Genomic DNA, 21,804 nt, shown 5'->3' on the forward strand with positions numbered 1-21,804 from the left:
TTTCTGTCCGTGTCTGTCTTCCAATGAGAAAAAAATATTCCTTAGTGAATGTTTATATAATGTTATTTTGTTTATTTTTAGCTTGCAATGTTACAGTGTTGGTTCTTATCGAGATCACGTATTATATATCTTATTATTATTACTCCTATAAGTTTCCTTAGCGTATAACTTATCATGTTCTATTTATTTCCACATTTTTGAGTATATATATATTAGCTTTTGTGATGGTTTAAGATAAGTAACTACAGGCGTTGCTTTTATATATTCTTTTTTTAATATATTCTTAAGTGAAAGTAATTGTAATAATCCGCTAAGGAGGTTTAAGTCAACATCTGTTTTATGGTGATGTTGATGATTGTTTATAATGATTCACTCTTTGTTTTAGTATAATTCACGTATCCTTAAGAATCCTACCATGATTACATTCCTTCTTATTTACTCGCGTCTTGCCTCTGAATTAAGTATCATATCCTTATGAATCCTACCGTGGTTATATTCCTTCTTTTCTACTTCGGTCTTTCATGAGTCCTTTAGATTCCTTCATTTCTTCTTTTAATTCCTTCCTTTTTTCCTCTTTTGTTACTTGAATTAATGGTTTCCTTATAAATCCTACCTTGATTATATTCCTTCTACTCTACTTTGGTCTTTCCTCAGTCCTGTCGATTCCTTTATTCCTTCTTTTTATTCCTTCCTTTTTTCCTCTTTAGTTACTTCAATTAATGTTTTCCTCTTCTCTTTCCACAGCTCAACAAACTCCTTCCCTTCTCCTAAATTGTCCTTCTCTCTTTAGTTACTTCAATTAATGTTTTCCTCTTCTCTTTCCACAGCCCAACAAACTCCTTCCCTTCTCCTAAATTCTCCTTCTCTATTTAGTTTCGTGAATTCATGTTTTCCTCCTCTTATGGTATTAGTCTTGTAAATATATGTTCATGGCAGACTAGTGTAAGCTGTTGTGGTGATCAAGAGCCGATTTCACAGTCCAACACAGTGTCTTCGTAACAGCCCGAACCAAACTATAGAATCCCATACAATCCAAAATGGTGAGGTCTTCGATGCCACACTAAATACACAAGACTTTTCCTGTATAGTTTCATCAAATTTGTGAACTTAAATATAAACACCAGACACTATACAAGGAAATTTCGAAGGCTCTGGTATTGGTTTGGGAGCTTACTAACCCATCACGGGGAACTGTGAAACTGGCCCCAAGTGTAAGGACCGGTTTTACAGTCCAATATAGCACATTTGTAACCTCCCCAACCAAAGGCAAAATACATCGAAAATTCCTAAGGTTTGGCGTTGATATAACAAAGAAAGAGGAAATTTTAGGAAACCACACCGGAAATCTCTTTATTAGTGTTGGGTAAAAAAACTTATCATTGTGGAGAATAAAGTTTGGTTAGGGTGCTTACCATGGCGCTGTGTTGGACTGTGGAACTGGCCGTAAGTCTTGAAGTCATGGAAGTGAGGTGAGTCTCGTATCAGCGGCAGTTTGGTTTTAAGATTCTCATGTGTGTGACAATACTGTACTGCACGAAGTAATTATAGCTACCCATGTTTACGAGGCCCTTCAATGTATGTTTTCCTTTATCTGATTGAAAATACTTGTGCCGAGGGTAAAAGAAGAGGATATTTAGTAAGCTGAGAGAGAAATAGAAGAGTTAGTGCATGTTATAAGTATCTATTGCCGGAAAACACATACATAACTCACTCTAAAAAATATGTAGTGAGCTCAGAGAGAGAAATAGAAGAGTTAGTGAATGTTATAAGTATCTTGCTGGAAAACACATACATAACTCACTCTAAAAAATATGTAGTGAGCTCAGAGAAAGAAATAGAAGAGTTAGTGCATGTTATAAGTATCTATTGCCGGAAAACACACATATATCTCACTCTAAAAAATACAAGGCCAGGAGAGAGAATTAGAATTGTTAGTTCATGTTAAAAGTATCTATTACTGGAAAACACACATATGTATCTCACTCTAAAAAATATGTAGTGAGCTCAGAGAGAGAAATAGAAGAGTTAGTCCATGTTATAAGTATCTATTGCCGGAAAACACACATATATCTCACTCTAAAAAATACAAGGCCAGGAGAGAGAATTAGAATTGTTAGTTCATGTTATAAGTATCTATTGCCGGAAAACACATACATGTCTCACTCTGAATAACACAAGGCCACGAGAGAGAAATAGAAGAGTTACTGCATGCTATAAACTACCTATTGACAGAGAGCATTTAACATCATTCAAGGTCCACATATCAATGCACTTAATCAACATGTCGGCGGGTAAGAATGAATGAAGGTTTGCCAGTAAGAGAGGAAGAAGAAAAATAAGGCAGACCACGTTTTGAGTTATTCTTAGCCTCAGTAATAAACACCCTAATATCAACACAAATTATCAGGGTGAGTGAATGTTAGCGAGTGAGAGAGGAAGATAGAAAATGTTAGACCACGTTTTAAATTGTTCTCTGCGTCGGAAATAGACCAAAACGAAGGGTGAGAGAGAGAGAGAGAGAGAGAGAGAGAGAGAGAGAGAGAGAGAGAGAAGGAAGGTCAAACGTCAAAATAAGCGAGGCATTTCTCCCATCCCATGAACGTATGTGTGTGTGTGTGTGTGTGTGTGTGTGTCACGAGACAGAAAGAGAAAGAGGGGAAGAGACACACAGAAACACAGAGAGGTACAGTATGTGCGTGTGTGTGTGTATGTATGTCTATGTGTGTGTGTGTATGTTGGTTGATACAGAGGCGGCGGTAGTGGCGGCGGCGGCGGTGGTGGAGGCGGGTGCTGGCACGGGGCACGACTCAGTCAGTGCCGCGGGCTTGTGTGTGTGACGAGGAGGGGTGCCCACGCCCAGCACACCACCACCACCACCATGATGGACCCCCACATCAAGACCCGGTCGCTGGAGAGGTCCCTACTACCACTCGTAACGGAGGTGAGTGTAGCGTCTATCCCCCACCTCGTCTCGTCATGCACTGAGAGCCCCAACCCTACCCACTGCCCTTTACCCCTCAGCTGGTTCGGTCTCATGCTTAGGACTGTTTACTAGAGCCAGCTGTCGCCCTGTTCCGAGCCCTCCATGTGGTCTTGGCTTCGGTGGGGCGTGTGTGCGTGTGTGTGCGTGTGTGTGTGTGGTTGAGGGCAGGTGTGGAGGTGTTTGGAGGCTGTGAAGGGTGTGTTTGTGTGGTTTAGAGAGTTTGTGTGTGTGTGTGGAGGGTTTGAAGAGCCGATTAGCAGTCTTCATGTGTGTGTGTGTGTGTGTGTGTGTGTGTGTGTGTGTGTGTGTGTTGTCAGTGCCACCGCCGAAGACCAGAAAGCTTTTAGAACAACAGAACTTAAGCTTAAAATTGCCTCAACGTGATTCCTGTCTGTCTAAAAACACGCGTTCCTTTTATGAAAGATTACCCTGCTACTTGTCTTACGCCTCCTCCTCCTCCTCCTCCTCCTCCTCCTCCTCCTCTTTTTATCTTCCTCCTACGCATTCTCTTCCTTCTCATCTTCCTCCTCCTCATGGAACACAATACTAACGCAAAACAAGATTCGTATATTCATCTACTTGTCTGATTTTCTTTTACTTCCTCCTCCTTCTCTTCCTTCTCCTTCTTTTCCTCCTCCTCCTCCTCCTTCTTGCATCCTCTTCCTCCAACATAATATAAGAAAAAACAAATCAACACAAATTTAGTACAATCTTCTTTCTTTTTCCTCTTCTTCTTCCTCCTCCTCCTCCTCCTCCTTTTTCTCCTTTTTTTCTTCCTCCTTCAACACAATATAAAGGAAAACAAATCAACATACAGATATATATTACCGTTTTCCTTCTTTTGCCTCTTCTTCTTCCTCCTCTCCTCCTCCTCCTCCTCCTCCTCCTCCTCCTTCTCTTTTTCTCCTTCTTTCTTCCTCTTCCTCTAACACAATATAAAAAGAAAACAAATCAACACACACAATACACCATTTTCTTTCTTCTTCTTCTTCCTCCTCCTCCTCCTCCTCCTCCTTCAGTAGTCACGTAAGGTCCGTCTCCTACAAGAGCTCCTATCAAAGACTTCCTTGACTGTCGTTGAAGTACTGTCATAGGGAAGGACTGTCTCTTCTTCCTCCTCCTCCTCCTCTTCCTCCTCCTCCACCTCCTCCTCCTCTTCTTACCCTACGTTTTATGGTCTATTTTAAGGAGGAAACGGTACCTCTCTCTCTCTCTCTCTCTCTCTCTCTCTCTCAGGTAGTCGTTTATCTTGTATATTAATGACACAGGTAAGTTAATATATTCGTTTTCTTTATGTTTGTTTTCTTTTTGGAGGTCACGGTGATGGATGACTGAAGTAAATATCTATAGAGTTGAAAGTATATGTTTTTATTTTTTTTATTTTTTACGGTACAGGAAAGAGCGTATAAGAATGTTGAGTAAGTATTTTGTTCGTTTATTTGCTGTTAAAATTGAGTTGATATAGAAATTTAAGCGGAGAGAAGTGTGTGTGTGTGTGTGTGTGTGTGTGTGTGTGTGTGTGTGTGTGTCAGAGAGGGGGGGGACTTCAGTAAAACAAAACATCCCATAAAGCGGTATCTGGCAACTCCACTATTTCAAGGTCTCGTTCACTGGCTTCGACTCGTGTCTTGAAACAACAAGAAACATAACTAACAAAAAGAACGCGCTAATAACATCGTATATACTAATTTCCGTAAGTCTTAAAACAATAGAATAATTTTTGAGGGCGTTTGGAATAGAAAGAAAAGCATTAACATCACAATATCTGATTTGTTTACATTCTGAGTCTCGTCCAACGTTGCCAGATTGTCGTACTCAGCCTCTTATATATACCAACTTCCAACCCCAAAACCAATTCCTGGGCCCTAATAACTAGACTCATTTATATTTATCGTTAAAATGGATATTCCTGATGTGTCTTGGCAATTGTTAGGCGTCAGAAACCGGTAAATATTATGCCCTGAGTACGATAATATGGCATTCGGAGTCTCGGCGGCGGAGGAGGTGAGAGAAGGACGAGGCGGTGGACATTCGTATCGCTCTGAATCTGACACTTTACCTCGCCTCCCTGGACTCAACTTCGACCCACGCGTTGTGAAAGTGTTAAAGTGACGTTCGATCTTTCCCTCCTGCGTTGTGTGTGAACTTAAAGGCCATAGTCTGAAACATGTCGAGGCTCACACACCCACATATGATAGACCTTTCGTGGACCGTATTGTGGTTATGTCCGTGGGTCGTTTGATAAGCTTAGTGATAGTTGGATAAGGCTCTCCGTACCATGAACAAGAAAACACTTATGATATACCAGTGTGTCTCCTGTGTGGCTTTAGGAAATGTGTTAGTCTTTCCATGGGTAGTGTTATGAGTCTATAGTGATCGTTTGGCAAGGCTTTCTGCACCATGAACAAGAACCCAGTGTATCTCTTGTGGCTTTGGGAAATGTGTTGGTCTTTGCATTGTTAGTGTTATGAGCCTATAGTGATCGTTTGGCAAGGCTTTCTGCACCATGAACAAGAACCCAGTGTATCTCTTGTGGCTTTGGGAAATGTGTAGGCCTTTGCATTGTTAGTGTTATGATCCTATAGTGATCGTTTGACAAGGCTTCTGCACCGTGAACTTGATAAACACTTGAGAACCTGGTTAATCCCCCATTGCGGCCTTGGGAAATGTGTTGGCGTTTCCATAGTTAGTGTTATGAGCCCATAGTGATCGTTTAACAAGGCTTCTGCACCGTGAACTTGATAAACACTCTCAAGAACCCGACTGATCCCATTTGTGGCCTTGGGAGCAATATTGGGGGCGCGTAGTGATTCTCCACATTTACCACGTGTGAGGGACGGTGAGGTATGTGTACGATAGTGAAGGGACGGTGAGGCAGGGAGAACCACGTGGCTGCCAGTGTGAGCGTAGCGGAGGGAGGCGGGGCGTGAATAGCGACAATAGTGACCCTTCCTCTGGCTCAGGTGACGCTGCTGGTGACTTCGGCGATGGACAGGTGAGTGTTGACGAGGTGGTGGTGTTGATTGTTCTTGGTTTTGTTTACATGTCTTTTTGTGACCCCTTAAGAGCTATAAGGTAAGATCACGTTCTGACCACCTAATCTTAACTGTTTCCTGTTGATTACTGCTTCCGGCTTTGTGATTTATTTAATCGATTTTGTTGTCTTGTATTGTGTAAGTGTGTGCCAGGGGTAAGGAGGAAGGGGAAGGAAGAAAGGGGAAAGAAGGAAGGGGAAAGAAGAAAGGGGAAGGAGGAAGGGTAAAGAAAGACGGGGAAAGGAGGAAGGGGAAAGAAGGACGGGGAAAGAAGGAAGGGAAAGGAGGGTAATAATTCAGAACTATTTTTTTTAAAAAATGGTGCTTTTCAAGTGGAGATAGTCTTTTTCCGGAAACTATTAGGAAGGCTTATTTCAATTTTCTTGATCAAGTCACAATCCTAATATTTCCGGAAAAAACCATCTCCACATGAAAAAACCACAAATTACCCAGAAAAAAATAGTTTAAAGCTAAAACAACTCCTACCTAACCTAAACCCAACCTAACCCATCTAACTCTAACAACTACCAACCCTAACCTAACCAAACCTAACCTAACCTAACTAAACCTAACCTAACCTAACCTAACCTATCCTAACCTATCCTAATTGTCCCGACTGGTGTACGTTGAACACTACTTAACGGCAAACCAGCCTGAGGGTGATAAAGGAGGGTGTATGTCTCTCGGGGTCCAGGAATAATTTTTTTTTATGTATTTATTTTTTTTATTTTTTATGGTTTCCGGAAGTGAACAGGGTCTACACAATATACTGATACAGAAATAATGCAGAAAACGTGAGTATTAACGGCGGTAGAGAGAGCCCATACCTCCTGAATATTATCCGAAAGGAGGAAGGAGAGAGGCGGAAGGGGAAGGAAATAAGGAAAGAAGGGAGACATGATAAGAGAAGGGAGAACGAGTAAAAGAGGGCTAAAGAGAAGGGAGAGAGAGAGAGAGAGAGAGAGAGAGAGAGAGAGAGAGGAGCGATGGATGTTAAGTTACGTCTGCTTGTTGACTGATGCTGAGTGATTGTTTGATGATTAGTTAATTGATGTTCATTGACTGACTGACTTATACCGAGTGACTGATGCTGATTGGCTAACCGACTGACTGATGCTTGACTAATGTTGACTTATTTTTTGATGATTAGTTAATTGATTTTGGTTGACTGACTGACTTATACCGACTGACTGATACTGGACTGATTAACTAAGTGACTACGTATATTAATGATTGACTGACTTATACTGAGTGACTGATGCTCCGACTGACTGATGCTGGACTTTTAAACTGACTACGTATTGAAGAAAACGGTAAGATTGTAAGGGTCACTATATAACTCACCGCGCTCTCTTTCCCTCCACTCAGCACACACTCGCCCTCTCATCAACACATTTCCAAAACATTTTCTCCATCGCTACGGCTCACTACAGTATATATTAATGACTTCTCCCTCGATATATTCCAGTACATTATCTCTCTACCTTCACAGTTAAGATAAGGATTAATTTTACATCGACATTTCTTGATATTTAACCTGCAGCGTGACAATAATTTACCTTTCGTTTTATCTCTATGTAAACCTATGACCCCCATCGTTCAATTGCTCTATATCATCCTGGCGTGCTTTTGAAATATTAGAATGTTGAGATTTGCTAATAAACACGTATCGACAACCATCCATCACACGAGCGGGCTTTCATCCTCTCATTAGTTAAATTCGTAGAGGAGAAGGAAGAGGAGAAGGAGAAGGAGGAGGAGGAGGAGGAGGAGGAGGGCTACGATAAAATTCAGTGATATAATATGTGATTCAGTGATATGAATTAAGAAAGTGGGCGAACGGCCTTGGACACACACACACACACACACACACACACATACACACACACACACTTGGCAATGGAGGGGTATAGGAGGAGCGTGAGGAATCGTGGGTTTAAATTTCTGGTTCGAGTTGGGAAGATAACCATTGCAATTTCCTCTCTCTCTCTCTCTCTCTCTCTCTCTCTCTCTCGTGTCTGTTGTTTCCTCTTTCCAAACTAGTAAGAAATGTTTTAGTTTATTTATATATTCATTCTTTATCTAATTCAAAGTTTTGCCATTTACCTTTCTAGCTATAATCTTTAAATACTTTACTTTCGTTTCGTAGATTTCGTTAAAGTATTCCTGTATTCTTCTAAGTCAAGAGTTTTGGAATCCACTACTTATTCATTCTTCATATAATTCAAAGTCTTGCCCTCGAATTCCCTAAGTATAGTCTCTGAATTACTTTACTTTCGTTTCGTAGATTTCGTTAAAGTGTTCATGTATTCTTCTAAGTCAAGAGTTTTGGAATCCACTACTTATTCATTCTTCATATAATTCAAAGTCTTGCCCTCGAATTCCCTAAGTATAGTCTCTGAAATACTTTACTTTCGTTTCGTATATTTCGTTAAAGTATTCCTGTATTTTTCTAAGTCAAGAGTTCTGGCGTTCAGTACTTATCCATTCTTCATATAATTCAATGTTTTGCCCTCGAATTCCCTAAGTATAGTCTCTGAAATACTTTACTTTCGTTTCGTAGATTTCGTTAAAGTATTCCTGTATTTTTCTAAGTCAAGAGTTCTGGCGTTCAGTACTTATTCATTCTTCATATAATTCAAAGTCTCGCCCTTGAATTCCCTTAGTGTAGTCTCTGAATTACTTTACTTTCGTTTCGTGGATTTCGTTAAAGTATTCATGTATCTTCTAAGTCAAGAGGTTTGGTTTTCATATAATTCAAAGTCTTGCCCTCGAATTCCCTTAGTATAGTCTTTGAAATACTTTACTTTCGCTTCGTCTGTCTTCGTTAAGTGATCGTAATTTGTAAAAACACTCAGACGAAGACAACCTTGCAACCATTAAACAAAACAACATAAGGACATAAGGAGTTTACAAGAGAAAGACCAATTGTATTTCGCTATTTACTCATATTTGTCCATTCCCACACTCGACATCCGGCATATGACCACAGATGTTGCGCCGACTAAACGAAACTTTCCAGCTTTTTCCCACACTCGACATGCACTGACTGAGGAGGAGGAGGAAGTGAAGAAAAAGAAAATGGGATGGTTGAGTCTGATAGTAAAGGAGGAAGAAGGGAAAGAAGGAAAGAGGGAAGGAATAGGGATGCTGAGGAGGGAGAAGAGGAGAGTAAATGATTGATAAGGAGGAGAGAGATGTTTGTTAGCGATGAGAAGAGGGAAGGAAAGGAAGGAGAAGCAGGTGCCATGAGAGAGAGAGAGAGAGATATGGGGCGCAAATGAAAGACCCCCCTCCCTCTCTCTCTCCCTCCCTCTCCCTCTCTCCCCAAATACATATTACCGATAAAAATCAAACTCGCTTCCCTTTATCCTTGTCCTTGTCTCTGCGATGCATTATTGGAACCATGAATTCGAACTTTTTTTATAGTGAGGAAGCTGAAGTGTTTTAAAAGATGATAAATAATAGGAAAATCTGTATATCTGAAGGCCTTTCGTTACATGAGGTATTTTAAGGGTAAGAGGATTTTAAAAGGAAAGTACTTAGGGGGTAAAGGGAGGGGGGGGAAGGGGAGGGGAGGGAGAGGGGGTGGCAGACATACCTTTAATTTTGGCAGATGTGTGTGTGTGTGTGTGTGTGTGTGTGTGTGTGTGTGTGTGTGTGTGTGTGTGTGTGTATACCTGGCCCGCGCGGGGAGAACGATATGACAGGTGTGTGTGTGTGTGTGTGTGTGTGTGTGTGTGTGTGTGTGTGTGTGTGTGTTTGTTTGTTTGTTTGTTTTTACTTTACTTTCTCTATTTTCAACCCATTTTCATCTTTTTTTTCGTTTTTATTCTTTCGTTCACTTTTGTATTCGTTCTCTCTCTCTCTCTCTCTCTCTCTCTCTCTCTCTCTCTCTCTCTCTCTGTTCGTTTCTCCCTTCCCTTCTCTGTATTTCCAACCTATTTCTTTTCTTTCTTTCTCGCACTATTTTTTTCTGTTTTTACTCTCTCTCTCTCTCTCTCTCTCTCTCGTAAACAAGGCTCGGGAAACAGCCACTTCATAAATACCTTTCCCGAGCAAACACTTACGAGAACGTCGCGCGGGGGCGGCAAAGCAATGATTCTGCGGCTTTGTAAAGGACTGCAGATTGCCCAACTCTCTCTCTCTCTCTCTCTCTCTCTCTCATCAGTTAAGCCTAAACAACCAAATAGTCACCTTTTCTATACTTTTTTATATATTATTACTTCATTAACAACGTAATTACCTCTTTAATGATCAAAATTACTTCATATTCATTCACCACAAAGAACAAGTTGACCCCCTTCCTTTAATTTAGTTTCCTACTCCCCTATTTCCTTCTTCTTCTTTCCCTTTCTTTCTTTCCTCTTCTTTGTCCTCCATATATATCATCTTTCCCTAGCTTTCCTTTCCTCTCCTTCCTCTTTTTCTCTTTATATCCCTTCTCTCAGCATCTATTTTCTCTCCTTTCCTCACTCTCTCCTCTTTCCTTCCCTCTTTCTCGTTATCTCTCTTTCCATTCCTCACTCTTCCTCCTCTTCCTCTCCCTCTTTCTCCTCATCTTTTCTTCTCTTTTCGCTTCATCCTTCACTCTCCTCTTCCTCTCTTTATCTCTTTTCTCTCCATTCCTCTCTTTCCCTCTGTTCCTCCTTCCCTCTTCCCCTTTCCTCTTTCTCCTCATCTTTTCTTCTCTTTTTGCTTCATCCTTCACTCTCCTCTACCTCTCCCTCTCTCTATCTCTCTTCTCTCCATCCCTCTCTATCCCTATGTTCCTCCCTCCCCCCTTCCCCTCTGAATCGGTTCCTCTGGCCGGTGTTTCGAATCGAGTATATGAAGCTTCAGTTGACGTTTCATGAGATAGCTGGTGAGGCAACGGTATGTCCTTGTTGGCTGTACTTGTAAAGGTCTAGCTAACTTATGCTATCTTATTTATATCTCTACTTATACCTATTCTTTTATTTTCTTTATCTTCCTTTTCTTCCTCCTTCCTCTTCTTCATCCTCTTCCTTCCTCTCCTCATCCTCGTTCTATACCTTTTCTTTTGTTTTCTTTCTCTTCCTTCTCCTCCTCCTTCCTCTTCTTCATCCTCTTCCTTCCTCTCCTCATCCTCGTTCTATACCTATTCTTTTGTTTTCTTTCTCTTCCTTCTCCTCCTCCTTCCTCTTCTTCCTCCTATTCCTTCCTCTCCTCATCCTCGTTCTCCTCTATTTCATCTATACCTGTTTGTTCTTTCCTCTTTCTTCAAACTTATGTCTGTACTTATTTCTCTTCATCTCCTTCCTTCTCCTCCTTCTCTTCCTCACTTTCCCTTTTTCCTCTCCCTTATATCAATACTTTTACCAATTCATCTCTTTCCTTCTCTTCTTCTCTTCCTCACTTGCCCTGCGGAGCTCTCAAACTGGCCCGCTGCTGCACTTGTAAATAGTTTTGAGTGCCCCCTCGCATCGTTACCCTCCACTAACCATCGCTCCGTTTTCTTTGTAGTGTCTATTAATCACTGCCCCCATTACTGCCTCCTTCCTCCTCCTCCTCTTCCTCTAACTCCGACTCCTATTCTTCCTCCACTTCCTTCTCCTCCTCCTAAAATGCAATTATCTCCCCCGTCTTCCTCATCTTCCTCCTCCTCCTTTTTCTTCCTCTCCTCATCCTTGTTCTTCTTTTTTGCTTCATCTAACTCCATATCCTTCCTCCTCCTCCTCCTCCTCTTCTTCCATTACTTCTACCTCCCTGTTCCTTTTCCTCCTCCTTTTCCTCCTTTCCCTCGTCTTCGTCCTCCTCCTCTGCTACCGATACTTCCCTCCTCCTCCTCCTTCTCCTCCTCCTCCTCCTCCTCCTCTGCAGGAAATTAAATGTTATATATAGACCGGACAATTAAACATATCCTGATCACGTCACTGTTAGGGAAAAAATTGTGGGGAAAAAGGGAAACTATTGAGCTCTGGGGAAAGTTAGGGAAAAAAAGTGGAATTGTTGTAGAGGTTGTTACTTTGATGGAGGTGAAGAAGAAAAGGAAAAAAGAAAGAAATTGTCCATAGTTTTTTTTTTTTATTTTTTTTACTTGTTTTCGTATGTTGAGAAGTTTGTGTTATTGTTGTTATTGTTGATGTTATTGATGGTATTATTATTATTGTTTTACTACTACTACTACTACTACTACTACTACTACTACTACTACTACTACTACTACTACTACTACTACTACTACATCCATCATCGTCATCATCATTCAACCATTAATATCATCATTCTTGACCTTGACTCTCTCTCTCTCTCTCTCTCTCTCTCTCTCTCTCTCTCTCTCTCTCTCTCTCTCTCTCTCGAGGCTCAAGACACAACAATGAGGGGAAGAAAGAGGGGAGAGGAAGAAGGGAAGGGGAAGAAGAAGGGAAGAAGGGGAGAGGGGAAGAAGAGGGTAAAGGAAGAGGGGAAGAAGAGGGGAGAGGAAGGGAAGAAGAGAGAAAGAAGAGGGGAAGGGGAAGAGTTTTCTTTACTTTCTTGACCGAATAATTACCCTCTCTCTCTCTCTCTCTCTCTCAACTGACGCATAGGCTTGTTATCGTGTGTGTGTGTGTGTGTGTGTGTGTGTGTGTGTGTGTGTGTGTGTGTGTGTGTGTGTGTGTTGGTCAGGCGCCAGTATTGTCTAGTGTTGTTGTTTTGTGTCTGGGAGAGAGAGAGAGAGAGAGAGAGAGAGAGAGAGAGAGAGAGAGAGAGAGAGAGAGAGAGAGAGAGAGAGAGAGAGAGAGAGAGAGAGAGTCATCTTCCCTAGACTCCGTAATAAACATAGTAGAAAGACTTGGCTCATTCCTCACTCGCTGCTATCAAGGGAGGGTGGGAGGGAGGGAGGGAGGGAGAGAGATAAGGAGAATGAGGGAGAGGAAAAGTGAGAGAGTGAAGGATGGAGATACGAGAGATGTGGAGAAAGGGAAAGAGAAGAAAAAGAGGGAAAGATAAAGAGAGATGTAGAGAGGTGAAGAGATAGGAGAGGGAGAGGGAGGGAAAGAGAAGGGAGAGAAAGGGAAAGCACGGGGGAGAGATAGGAGAGGTAGAGAGAGATAAGGAGAGATAAAAATTAACAGGGAGAGATGGATGAAGGGAAGAGATGCAGAAATAGGGAGAAATAGAAAAAGGAAAAAGAGGAAAAGGGAAAGGAGAAAGGAATGGAGAAAAAGAGGGAAAGAGAGGAAGAGAGAGAGAGAGGAAGCTTGGCAATAGAGATAGAAAGGAAAATACATGACCAGGGAATGAATGTTTGATGTAGTAATTTGCCTGTAGTAGTAGTAGTAGTAGTAGTAGTAGTAGTAGTAGTAGTAGTGGTGGTGGTGATGGTGGTGGTATTACTGCAGTTTTATTACTTATTTGCATATATGTTTTATTTTCCTATTTACATGTTTTATTTTGATCCTTGCCTTCCTCCTTTTCTTCTTTAATTAACCTCCTCCTCCTCTTCCTCCTCCTCCTCCTAAAACTCACTATTCTACCTCATCAACGTAACTGTCAAAAGAGAGAGAGAGAGAGAGAGAGAGAGAGAGAGAGAGAGAGAGAGAGAGAGAGAGAGTGACGTCATATGATTCAAGAGGCCAGAAATATGCCAAGGCGAGTGAGAAAATAGAGAGAGAGAAGGGAGAGTTAACGTACGGCAATGCTAGAGAGAGAGAGAGAGAGAGAGAGAGAGAGAGAGAGAGAGAGAGAGAGAGAGAGAGAGAGAGACATTTGTTTGACGCTGTTAGTCATTAAACTTTTATTGGTAGAGCGTAACATAACAATAATAATAATAATAATAATAATAATAATAATAATAATAATAATAATAGAGAATAAAAGAAGTAAAATATTAGTACAAGGAATAGAAAAATCACCGAAATCATCACTCTCTTCCACCTCTTCCTCCTCTTCCACCTCTTCCTCCTCCTCCTCCTCCTCCACATCATCATCATCATCATTAGTAAGGAAAGGGACACCGAGACAAACCGATAATGATAATGGTGATGATAGGCTTACGTCCCCCTCGTGTGTGTGTGTGTGTGTGTGTGTGTGTGTGTGTGTGTGTCTGTCTGTCTGTCTGTCTGTCTCTGTCCGTCCTTCCCAAACAAAGAGAAAGGAAGATTCGAAAGTAATATACAACCGATCATGTTATTAAATTTATCCTTTGTTGACAAGAAAATGAAGAAAGAAAGATAAAGTACCGAGTATGTCCCAAAATTTATCTACCATTGACGAGGGAGAGAAAGTACGAGTCTACCACTAAATATAGAGCACGTGTGAGCACTCTAAGAAAACAAACCGTGAAAGGTAAACAATAACAAAATGACGCCCTATGAAAGTTTACTATAAAACGCGTGTAGATGATTTGTAGTTTATTAATCTGTTTTGTGTTTGTTTTAGTGTGTGTGTGTGTGTGTGTGTGTGTGTATTGTGAAGTGTTCTAAGTGCTTTTTGATCTCTCTCTCTCTCTCTCTCTCTCTCTCTCTCTCTCTCTCTCTCTCTCTCTCTCTCTCTCTCTCTCTCTCTCTCTCTCTCTCTCTCATAAATTCACCCTTGTCGCCGCCTATTCTGTGTCCTATTCCCAAACCCTTTTCTCTAACTTTGATCCAATTAACTGTACACTTGAAGGGCATTCGAATCTCTTCAAAGGCATTCGGAACCCTTTTGTGTTTTCCCTTGGCTTATACATTCATTCTCTCTCTCTCTCTCTCTCTCTCTCTCTCTCTCTCTCTGGGTCGCGGTATAACTGTGGGTAGGGTTGTCAAAGGGTAACTCCTCCTCCTCCTGCTCCTCCTCCTCCTCCTCCTCCTCCTCCTCCTTAGGGAAGAGTAAAGGGTTCGAATGACACGGGAATGCAATCAAGAGACACTTTGGAGACTATGTAGAGGTGTGTGTGTGTGTGTGTGTGTGTGTGTGTGTGTGTGTGTGTGTGAGTGAGGGTATGCGTGTTCAAACCTTCATCTTCCTTTCAACCTCTTCTCGCGTTTATTGGACAGCGAATGGATTAGGAGGAGGTGGAGGAGGAAGAGGAAGAGGAGGAGGAGGATGAGGAAACATGGAAATCCGTAAGAGTAGGCAACGGCATTCCTGTTTGCATATAAAGAGGTTGCCTGCTTATATCATTTATCTTTTCCGTCACGCTTTTCAATAATCTCTAGAACAAGCTGAAGCACTGCCTAAGCGTATGCAGAGGATCGTTTCATTTATTCCTGACCCAACGAAACTATGGTCAATGCGATCGTTTGTGGAGTTGATTAGTATTTGAACTGACTGATTCAATTGGAAGTTTTGTATTAAGCAATTTCACTTTTCTTTGTTACCCTTGAGCTGCTTCCTTTCCTTAAAAAAAAATGTTAGTATATTGATGGAGGTGAGGCATTCAAATACGTTTTAGTAGCGGTTTTCTTGGTTAGAGGGAAAAAAATCTACCTTCATATTCTGTCAATGAACAAATCTCATCCGCCCAGAGTATGATTTTGTTTGTAATTTTGTTATTCCTCTATAGTTGTGATTTCTAACTTTTTTTTTACCTATTTTATGATTAAGAAAGTGTTAATGTAACCTGGATATATGGGCACCTGTAGCTAAAACATATGCCCCTCCCACCCCCTTTACCTTGATGAGACACTTGCCCGTGGCCTAAGAGGAGTGAGTGCCCCAGTAATGCTTGGTTAGTAGTGTTACTGTAACCTGAATATAGGGGCACCTGTAGCTAAAACGTATCCCTCCCCCCACCCCCTTTACCTTGATGAGACACCTGCCCGTGGCCTAAGAGGAGTGAGTGCCCCAGTAATGCTTCGGTACACCCAACAGCGAGTGGGTACCGGGCTGGGGGGTTTTCTTCCTAATGGTTTGGTCCGACCTCTCTCTGTTACAATCCCATACAAACTGAGGATATAATTGCAGTCATCTTCGAAATAAAACGTTGGTCGGTATGCTGAATCTGAAGTCACATGGAATATTTTTTTTTTTACAGCTAAGGAGAAAGTTCAAGGGCGTCATGAAAAATGTTAAAAAAGAAGAAGCCCGCTACTTACTGCTCCTGAATAGAGGTCAAAGGAGTGGCCAAAAACAGAGGTCATTTTCGGGATCACATGCAATTACTGAAAAATTATACAGAGGCATGTGTATGAATATTTAAGACCAGGTAAATTCAAATATCCAAATCACATGCTTTGAAAAAAAAAACTACAGCATGGCAGCGGAAAATTTATAGGGACCCAAAAATAGTAAAATTATACAAAATGCCGCCATAAAGGTTAGCGCTCACAGGTACGCATGCACAGGTAAATCCCGCGGATAATTCATAATCTCCGGCGGCCAGGTGGTATTTTGGCCTCGCTGTGTCATGAGCCAAAAAAATGGTCATCGCGGGCTCATAAAGTTTGGCCCAATTTGTCTGTTTTAGTGTTTGGTGGCGCATATTAAGCCGCTAATGACAGGTGTGTGTTAATGACAGGTGCGCCGCTTCATTAGGCGAGGTAATGGACAGGTGGAGGGTCTGTCCTTTACGTGGTGTTGTATGAGGGTTGTTATTACTGTTGTTATTATTATTATTATTATTATTATTATTATTATTATTATTATTATTATTATTATTATTATTATTATTATTGGTTAGTTACTCAAGCTCAAAGGGCCGAAAACGAAATAGAAGTTAAGGGGCATTATCCCTCACGTTCAAAGAAGATAAAGGATTGAAAAAGGCTAAAAACTAAATTCGGGGCACACACGCTAAAGCTACACATGGCCTCAGCGTTAATCTCCGTCACACTAACCCTTGAGCCTATGCCGGAGGACTGAATACTTTATCAGCAAACAAAAGAGCATCACACACCACTCCAAGTCTATAGAAGAAGAAATAACGGTAAATCATTAAACCAAGAACATGCGTAACAAACAAAAGCGAATCGAGTATCACGTATGAAACAAAGGAGCATCGGGTACCACATAACTCAAGGCTGTATAAGGGAAAGGGTTCAGAGGGCGGCCTTTATTGTGTGCCTGACGGGGCGAGAAGGATTGAGTGCCACGAAACTGCTTGGCTGGAGGATCAGAGCGTGTTGGATCCTCTTGGAATGGCCGGAGAAGTCTCATTTCGCCGAACCATCCATCATCGAATTTGACTGGCCCTTTCTCTCTCTCTCTCTCTCTCGTTTGCTCGCCCTATCATGTAATGCGTGTAGTTTCCCCTGAAAATAAGTTGTTTATATTCGTTTTCTATGAGCCATAAATCACTTCACGACAGCAGGTTTTCCCTTAACGAGAGAGAGAGAGAGAGAGAGAGAGAGAGAGAGAGAGAGAGAGAGAGAGAGAGAGAGAGAGAGAGAGAGATGTTGCAAATCACGTGAATGAGACAAAGGCGAAAGAAAACACAAAAGAATATAAAAAAAAAAAAAATACAATATCCGTCCCCTTGTTCTCTCTTCTCTCTCTCTCCATGTTCATTAATGTGTCCCAACCTCGTTCGCTCGAGAGAGAGAGAGAGAGAGAGAGAGAGAGAGAGAGAGAGAGAGAGAGAGAGAGAGAGAGAGAGAGAGAGAGAGAGAGAGAGAGAGAGAGAGAGAGAGGCATAATTTCCTTTTTCTTTTTCCTCTTACCAAGGTTTTCTGAAGGGCAAGGAAGGGCTGTAGGGAGAGAGAGAGAGAGAGAGAGAGAGAGAGAGAGAGAGAGAGAGAGAGAGAGAGAGAGAGAGAGAGAGAGAGAGAGAGAGAGAGAGAGGCGGCTATGGTGGTATTTCCTCTTCCTTTAGTCTCTTGTTAGGTCCCAAATTTTAACAGTATTTTTATTCTTCCTCTTCCTTTCCTCTTTCCCCTCTTTGTCCACTTCCTCTTCCTCTTCCTTTTTTTTCTATTTTCTCTCCCTCTTTCTCTTTTCTTACTTCTTCCTCCTCCTCCTTCTTCTCTTCCTCTTTATCCTCCTTTTCTCCTCTTCCTCCTCTTCGTCCTACTCTTTCTCCTCCTCCTCCATTTTCCACTTTTTCCTTTTCTCTTTTTTCCACTCCTTCCTCTCCACCACCGCATCCTTCCTCCTCCTCCTCTTCCATCTCCTCCTCCTCCTCCTCCTCCTCCTCCTCCTTGCTCGTTTTCTTGTTCCTCTTTGCCTCTCAATTTTATAATTTATTATTTTTTTCTTTTTTTTTTCTTTTTCGGACGTGTAGAAGATGTTTGAGAGAGAGAGAGAGAGAGAGAGAGAGAGAGAGAGAGAGAGAGAGAGAGAGAGAGAGAGAGAGAGAGAGAACAGACCCAAAAACGTAACCCAAAATCACTAAAGAGAAATAAATTGCTAATGCCGTAGCTGAGAGAGAGAGAGAGAGAGAGAGAGAGAGAGAGAGAGAGAGAGAGAGAGAGAGAGAGAGAGAGGCGGAAGATTCTGATAAAACGAAGTGTGAAAAGTGGAGGAAAGAAGGTTTGATGAAGGAGAGAAGGAAGAGAGAACTATTAATAAACTGTGGAAGAAAAGGAAGAAGAAGAAGAAGAAGAAGAAGAAGAAGCAAGAATTAGAACAAGAAGAAGAAGAAGAAGTAAAAGAAGAAAAAGAAGAAGAACGGGAGGAGGAGGAAGAAGAGAAGAAGAAAGAACGAAGATAAGAAAAAGCTAAAGAAAACTAAAGAAAAAACAACAAAACAAAAACAAAAAATGATGAAAACAAAAGCATCGTGACAAGAAGAAGAAGAAGAAGAAGAAAAAAAACATAGAAAACAGGGAACAGAATGAACAGGAGAAGAAAAAGAAGAAAAAGAAAAAAAAGAAAGAGGAAACCAAAATAATGAAACCGTTACCGAACAAAACAGGAGAACAGAAGATGAAGAAAAAGAAGAAGAAAGAGAAGAAAGAAAGAAAAAGAAGAGGAAAACAAGCAAAATAAAGGATTAATCTTCCACGTCATTACTTCTCATCTCATCTTAATATACTCAACCCTCGCCCCTCCTCCCCCCCCCCCCTTCCCCTCTCCTCCCCCCCTCCTCGGACACTCGTTGCGGTCCTATAAATCACGCTGCTCAACCGGCGTCTTAATTTCCCTCCTTGTGTAACGCCTTAAGTGGGGAGGGAGAGAGAGAGAGAGGGAGAGAGATGAGGGATGAGGGATGAGATGAAGGTACAGTGATATAGAGGAGGAGGAGGAGGACGAGGAGGAGGATGATGATGAAGAGAAGGAGGAGGAGGAGGAGGAGTAGGAGGGGCGTGATGGATATGGCGATGGTATAGTTGGGGGTCATACACTATAGAAAAAGAAAAAAGAAAAAATACGAAAAAAAGTATATATTTAGGTAAAACGTATATCTTTGCGTGAGAAACATCTAAAAATCTATCTATCCCCAAATTTAAAGGGCAGGAAGTAGATTTATTTTGTTTTTCGCCTCTTTGGGTGTGAAAAATCTACCTTTCATGAAATTTTAAAGGAAGAACGAGTATCTTTTTTTTTGCGTGTGTTTATCCCGAAATTTCAAAGGTGGCCCAGTATATTTTTTTTCCCTCTTTTGGGGGGTATTTTTGGGTGAGAGGAAAATTCTACCTTTCATAAAATTTTAAAGGAAGAAAGAACAATATTTTTACGCGTATCCTGAAACTTTATGGTGATTCCGTAGATTTCTTTTTTACTTTTTCTTCTTTGTGTGTGAAAAATCTACCTTTCATGAAATTTTAAAGGAAGAAACAACAACCTTTTTTTTATGTGTATCCTGAAAATTTATGGTGATTCCGTAGATTTATTTTTTACTTTTTCTTCTTTGTGTGTGAAAAAATCTACCTTTCATGAAATTTTAAAGGGAGAAAACAATTTTTTTACGTGTATCCTGAAAATGTATGGTGATTCCGTAGACTTTTTTCCTTCTGTGTTTGAAAAATCTACCCTTCATGGAATTTTAAAGGGCAAACTAGTACATTTTCGGCTCTCAACAACGATCGCTCGTCTACCGCAAACCCTCGAGTATGGGGGCGCAGAGAGGTGCTTCGAGATCGAGTAAAGCAACCAAAGGGTCTATAACGAGGGCCAAAGAGGGTGTTTCTTCGAAGTGATGGCCTGGAAAGAGTAGTTCGGTAGCCGCCTCTCTCCCGCCCTCTCTCCCTCTCTCCTTCTATCCCTCTCCATCACCATCGCCGCGAACCTAAGTCCCTGTTACCGAAAGAGTGAGAGGAAACAGATAATAATGTGAGCATGTAAAGGAAGATGGAAAAAGTGTAAAGAGAAAAAGGAAAGTGATGAAAATAGTGAAGTTTTTAAAGAAGGGAAAAGATAATCGCAAAAGAAAGGAGAACAGAAGGAGGAAACAAAGAAAAAATTAAGATAAAAAAGAAACGTAGAGAGATTAAGGAAAATGAGGATGGAAACGAATAGAGAAAAAGAAAGGAAATTTAGGAAAAATGAAAAATAAAAAGAAAGATAAAACTTCAAGAAAAAACAAGAAACGAAGAGAGATTAAGGAAAATGAAGAGGAGAAACGAAAAGAGAAAAAGGAGAGAAATTTTGGAAGGAAGGAAAAATAAAAGAAAAAGAAGAAAACACAAATGGAAAAGAGAAGAAGAGGGGAAAAGGAATCAACAAAAAGGGAAAAAAAGGAAAGAATGCAGAATGAAAAGGCGGAAGGAAATATGGAAAACAGAAGGGAAAAGAAATAAAAGAGGACTGAGAGAAAAGGAAAAGGAAAAGATGGCACATGGAGAAAAAGAAAATGATGTCTAAAAGAAGGAAAAAAGAAGAAAAAGAAAGGAGATGAAAGGGAGAGGAAGACGAAAGCAAAGAATGGAAAGAAAAGAAATGAATAGAAAAAAAACAAGAAAGAATAGATGAAAAAAAGAGAAGGAAAAGAGGGAAAAGAGAAGGAAAACAGCGAAAAGGGAAGGGAAAAAGGGAGGGGGGGGGGGGCAGGGAAGGCAGTTTTAAAGCCCTTCGTAAACTTGAAACATTTTTGAGGAGAGGAGAAAAAAAAGAGAATGTTCACAGGACCGAAACCACTATCTGCCGAACGCGTAATATGAGAGAGAGAGAGAGAGAGAGAGAGAGAGAGAGAGAGAGAGAGAGAGAGAGAGAGAGAGAGTGAAGAAAATGAAAATAGATGCAAGTGAAGGTAAGTAATGAGAAAGGGAAAAAAATATGATAAAAGAGAGAAATGGGAAAACGAGGAAAGGAGAAAAAGGATAATGCGGGTGTAAAAAGGATGAAAAGAAGAAGGAGGAGAAAATAACGATGGAAAAAGAGGGAAAGCAAGGAGAAAGAGGGAAAGAGGGGAGAGGGAAAAGGATAGAAGAGAGGAAAGAGGAAAGAAGAGGGAAAAGAGGGAAAATGGAGAAGAGGGGAAAGAAAGAAGAGGGAAAGAAGAGGAAATTAGAGGAGGGGGAAGAAGGGAAAGGAATAAGGAAGAGAGAAAACAAGAGAGGAGAGAGAGAAAAAAGAGGAAAGGCCAGGAAAAGAGGAAAAGGGAAAAGGAGGAAATTGAGGAAGAGGGGAAGGAGGAAAACAGTAGAAGAGAGGAAAGAGGGAAGAGGGCAAACGAGGGAGGAAGAGAGGAAACAAGAAAGAAAGAAGGGAAGAAGAGGAAGGAAGAGGAGGAAGAGGGGAAAGGAGAATGACAACTGCAATCCCAAACCGCTTATCCACAACTAGCTATGCCGTAGACCGTAGTATTGAGAGGGTGAGGGAAGGGGACGAAGGAAGGGGAGAGAGACGAGGGGAGAGGGAGAAGCAGAAGAGGGAAGGGGGAGAGGTGAGAAGAGCAAAGAGGGGAGAAAAGGAAGAGGTTAGGAAGGAAAGAGGAGAAGGGAGAGAGGGAAAGAGGGGAGTAATGCAATAGGTTAGAGGGGAGAC

At 41.2% G+C, this 21,804-nt stretch overlaps 1 protein-coding gene across 9 annotated transcripts in view; it reads left to right on the plus strand.

Moving 5' to 3' along the window:
- The first annotated feature begins 2,784 nt into the window (after positions 1-2,784).
- LOC126983293 (alpha-catulin-like) overlaps positions 2,785-21,804 on the plus strand; it is a 131,364-nt gene continuing 112,344 nt past the window's right edge. For 3 of the 9 annotated variants that reach the window (XM_050835956.1, XM_050835952.1, XM_050835954.1), the window contains exon 1: positions 2,788-2,941. In XM_050835956.1, the coding sequence (XP_050691913.1) occupies positions 2,879-2,941 (63 nt within the window). In that variant the 5' untranslated portion in view covers positions 2,788-2,878. Of the gene's footprint in view, positions 2,942-21,804 lie in introns of all 9 variants that reach the window. The other 6 variants (XM_050835947.1, XM_050835951.1, XM_050835955.1 and 3 more) reach the window with 3 other exon arrangements.

Source organism: Eriocheir sinensis, chromosome 53 (assembly GCF_024679095.1).
Source record: "Eriocheir sinensis breed Jianghai 21 chromosome 53, ASM2467909v1, whole genome shotgun sequence".
In the NCBI taxonomy this organism is placed as follows: Eukaryota; Metazoa; Arthropoda; class Malacostraca; order Decapoda; family Varunidae; genus Eriocheir; species Eriocheir sinensis.